Here is a 4,443-nt window from a genome sequence, read left to right as displayed (position 1 = left end):
TTCAAGATTTGGTCATTTCCTCTGACAGCTATGACCAGGCCAAGATGACAAATAATAATAATAATAATAATAATAATAACAATAACAAAACAGTGAGTTACATTCTTATGCATTCTCACCAGACAAGAAGTTTCCTTGAACACTGTGAGAAGGTTTGGTGTTTTTTTTTTCCCCTGAGCAAACACCCCATCGGATTTGTTATGTCACTGAATGGCTTCTAAGCAAGTAAAACACTTGTTCCCTAGTTAATGCACAGATAATGGCTTTGAAAGTGTAAAATTTGAGGATTCTTGAACTGGGAAATAGTAATATTTTTTTAAAAAAATCCCATCTTCCTTTGCAATTCTGAAGTTTGAAAAAAAATTAAGTTCCTATTCTGCTTTTGCTGTGGTCTAACTGAATTTGAAGAACAGGATCGTCAGTTTTACCTGCAAATAATTTTCGGCTTTCTTCCTGTCAATCATACTAGTGGAAAATTCCTCCATTCATTTAAAAAAGATAAACAGTTGTAACTTTCAAATTTGGTTAATGTGACATCTATTACTGGCTTGAGCTGTCAGCATTCCAAAAAAGGGATATCACCCTGATCTCCAGCCTATCAGGATGCATGAGGCTGAGTCTTGGAAAGTAAACCTAAACATTTACAGGTGTATAAGTACTGCGAGCTCGCACAAATGATGCACCTGTCTCAGGAAAAGGACTAACACAGGTGTGTTGGAACTTGGGCTACTGCCAGAGCTAGATTATGAGCTCATTTGATCCACAGATACACTCACCTCCACGCTGCAGCCCGCAATTTCCAAGCATCGGCCAGGAACCACCTGAAATGAACATCTACTATGAAAATTTCTTCCACCCACAGACCGTTCCCAGTCCGCAACGGCCCACCAACTTTGAAACAGGGGACTACTCTGCTGCACCCAATCCTTACTTGTGGTTAAATGGACCTTCCATTAATTCTTCACCTTACCTGCCAGGATCCAATGGCAGCCCGTACATCCCACCACCCTATGGAATGCAAAGGCAGCTTTTGCCCAACATGCCTGGCTTGCCAGGGAATGACATGGGCTGGCTTCCTATGCCTTCTCAAGAGGAGCTGATGAAGCTGGTCAGACCACCTTACTCCTACTCTGCCCTGATTGCCATGGCCATCCATGGGGCACCAGACAAGAGGCTGACACTCAGTCAGATCTACCAGTATGTGGCAGACAACTTTCCCTTCTATAATAAAAGCAAGGCTGGCTGGCAGAACTCCATTCGTCACAACCTGTCCCTCAACGATTGCTTCAAGAAGGTGCCCCGGGATGAAGATGATCCAGGTAAGACGTTTTCCTGATATTCACTTTGTTCTTCAGCCAAAAGATCTTCTGAGAAGATTCTGATTCTGCTTTGCTCACCGTAAATACAGGCATAATCTTTACAAGAGGCTTTCAGTGTCTTTGAACTCATCTAATCACAATTGTGCCCCAGTAACAAGGACGGGCTTTTGATCAGCACAGGAAAGGCCGGTTGATAGTAAAAGACAGTGTGGGTCCCTGGGGCAAAATGGCTTGAGACTACTAAACTGCAGAGCTGCTTCCTCCTTTACCAAATTCACATGACTCGATAGTCACAAGTACAATTCCCTAAGCCACCAGTTTTTGATTCTATGCCTTTAGATAGGAAAGAGGTTGGCAACGGATAATTCTGTGCTCTGAGAAGCATTGGCTGTTGAGCAAAGACACCGGAGCATTTTTCCTGTGGTCAGTTGTGGTTCTTTCCTTGGCCGTGAAATGAACTGGCTCTTCCTTACAATTTCTTGGTGGATAAAACAATTGCTTGGCAGACACTTCCAAATACCCTCCCTTGTTCCTATCTGCAGACTTGCCCAAGGTCAAATTCTGCTTTGTTTTATTAAATTCCCCTGATGCTAATTAGGGGTCTGTCGAGTATTTTGTTGGAGAAGTAGGGATTTTTTTTTGGTGGTTGTTGTTGTATGCGTCTGATAAGCACAAACTATTAAAATAAACGTTCACTTTTACCTCAAGGCAACCTGGACAGGGCCTGGACAGGGTTATTTGAATACAAGCAGCCTCTCCTCCCTCCCTCCCTCCCTTTTTCTTTTTAAAGGGTGTTGCCCAATCTGCTGCTTTTTCTGAATCCAAGCCAGACTGAGCCTTGAGAACCTGCTCTTTGTTGGCTACAGTCATATTTATGCTTTTTTTTGCTCTTGTTCTAACAGGGAAAGGCAATTATTGGACTCTGGATCCAAACTGTGAGAAGATGTTTGACAATGGAAATTTTCGGCGAAAAAGGAAGAAGAAATCTGATTGTAGTGCCAGCACGGTGACTTTGGCTTCTGACAAATCAGAGGACAGTGCCTTAAGTGGCAGTCCCAAGGCTCCAGAACACCAAGATATGTTGGAAAACTCATCAGGAGCCGAAAGTTCACCTGAAAAGCGGTCTCCACCACCGCCATCCACTACTCCCTGCCTCAACAATTTCCTCTCCAACATGACAGCTTACGTGAACGGGTCCAGTTCAGTGGGCCGCTCAGTGCCCCTGGGACTTGGCACTGATGCAGGGGACAAAATGGGACAGAATATGGTAGGCTTCAACACATACACGCCTCTTCCCAGTCACGGGGGTGGTGAATGGTCCAATTCCATGTCCTCTGGTCATCTTGGCTATAGCAGTTCAGTTCTTAACCAGTTCAACACCAGTTTCTACAACAGCCTGTCTGTCAATAATACTCTGTATGCAAGAGATGGAACTGAAGTCTAAACAAACGGAAGCCTTGCGACAGGAGGAGGAGAATGGTGTAAGGAGTCAGAAAGAGGAAATATGTCAGGGAAAGGAACTTCATGTGAGCTACTACCCTCTTCCCAATTTTTCTTAGACAGACCAAAGTTTCTCTATTGACATGTTTCCAGGCAGTGATGTTCATAGAATTCAGTGGCTTCAAATCATACAAAGACTTCCTCATAAAAATGGTAAAGAAGAGCATAGCCTTTTCACTTGCTCATTAATCAAACAGAAATAATTGGCTTCAGACTTTTTGACATTAAAGCAGAACAGGGTGATCGCTTCAGACATAAACCTACCTTTGGAAAATCCACCCTCTTTTTTTTTTTTTTTTTTTGCTTTCTCTGCATTTCATTTGAATATAATAGTACCATAAAGAAAAACATGGCAATATTCACTAATTGAGTTGGATGGACTCTTATCTGAAAACATGGCATGATCCAGCTAATATTAAGTATGCTTAATATCTCACTTATTCAGTGAGAGAAAGCTTATGCTTCTCATACCCTGAAAAAAAGAACCGTAACTTTTTATCTTTTACTACTGAAATCTATTTCATCAGTGTAAAGTTTAAAGTGATATGCAGAGAAGAAAACAAAGTGATGGAAGTATTCTTAAATAAGAATATATGTGTATAAATAAAAACTTGATTTTTTATCATCCTATTTTTTGTTTACAGATATCACATTAAAAAAACTGGAAAAATCAATTTTAATTTTCAGTCAGGTGAATATAGTCAAATGTGTCCTAATCACCAAAAGCAATGGTGTGTGATAGAGACAATGTTACATGGTAGTAGAAGAACAAAGTGTAGATTTTCTGCATCGTGCAAGCCCAAACTCTTGCTTCGAAAAACAAGGTTTAGTTTGGGTTTGGTGTAGGCCATGGGTAGGCAACGTTGGCTCTTTTATGACTCGTGGACTTTAACTCCCAGAATTCCTGAGCCAGCAGGAATTCTGGGAGTTGAAGTCCACGAGTCATAAAAGAGCCAAGGTTGCCTACCCCTGGTGTAGGCAGAATGCTATTGCTGTGAAGTATAATAGAAAACCTCTCCTGGAAGATATAAAGGAATAAGACACCACACTTCTAAACATATGTACACATATATTTTGTCTCCACCTGACAATTCATGAGGAAATTGCTATTAAATCTGCCTTTTTCTTTTATAAGCCCTAATATATGTTAATTTCTGTGCTTGTAGTTAAAAACCTAAGTTTAATTTATAGGCGCTTTTCTTATACATTATGTAATATTGGCTAACGTTAGGGTGGAAAGTCATGTTTCTATCAAGGGCTAACATTGTTTGGTGGAAATCTGTTGCAGGCTGCCCTTTTATTTGCCACAGTAACAGTCAAAACTATTTGGGTTTACTCCTCTGACTTTTTAATGCCTCCTTCTATGCTCTCCTTTTTCCTCCCAGCAAAGATGTCTGCATACAGTATATTTTTCCCCCCAGTGTTTGACTCTGAAACCTTAGAAAGAGCCTTATTAGGTTGAGAGATATTACACACCCCTGTCAAAAATGTGTAGCAGTTGCACATGACAACCCTACTGAGGTTTCAGTGCCACTTACACTTGATCCAATAAAAGTCCAAAGGAGTGCAAATGCCCTCAGGCAAATGGGGCAAAAATAAAATTGCTCCTTCTGGAGATTCTTAT

At 41.1% G+C, this 4,443-nt stretch overlaps 1 protein-coding gene across 1 annotated transcript; it reads left to right on the top strand.

The window, feature by feature from the left end:
• The first annotated feature begins 703 nt into the window (after positions 1 to 703).
• Positions 704 to 3,732, top strand: FOXI1 (forkhead box I1). Its single transcript, XM_083351816.1, has 2 exons — positions 704 to 1,319; positions 2,222 to 3,732. Exons 1-2 carry the CDS (start codon positions 746 to 748, stop codon positions 2,761 to 2,763), a joined length of 1,116 nt encoding a protein of 371 aa, XP_083207942.1. The 5' UTR covers positions 704 to 745; the 3' UTR covers positions 2,764 to 3,732.
• Positions 3,733 to 4,443: the final 711 nt, after the last annotated feature.

This window comes from Vipera ursinii (genome assembly GCF_947247035.1).
Source record: "Vipera ursinii genome assembly, chromosome: 2".
Lineage (NCBI taxonomy): Eukaryota > Metazoa > Chordata > Lepidosauria > Squamata > Viperidae > Vipera > Vipera ursinii.
Note: the sequence above shows the minus strand (reverse complement) of the source record. Positions and strands in the feature narration are given on the sequence as shown.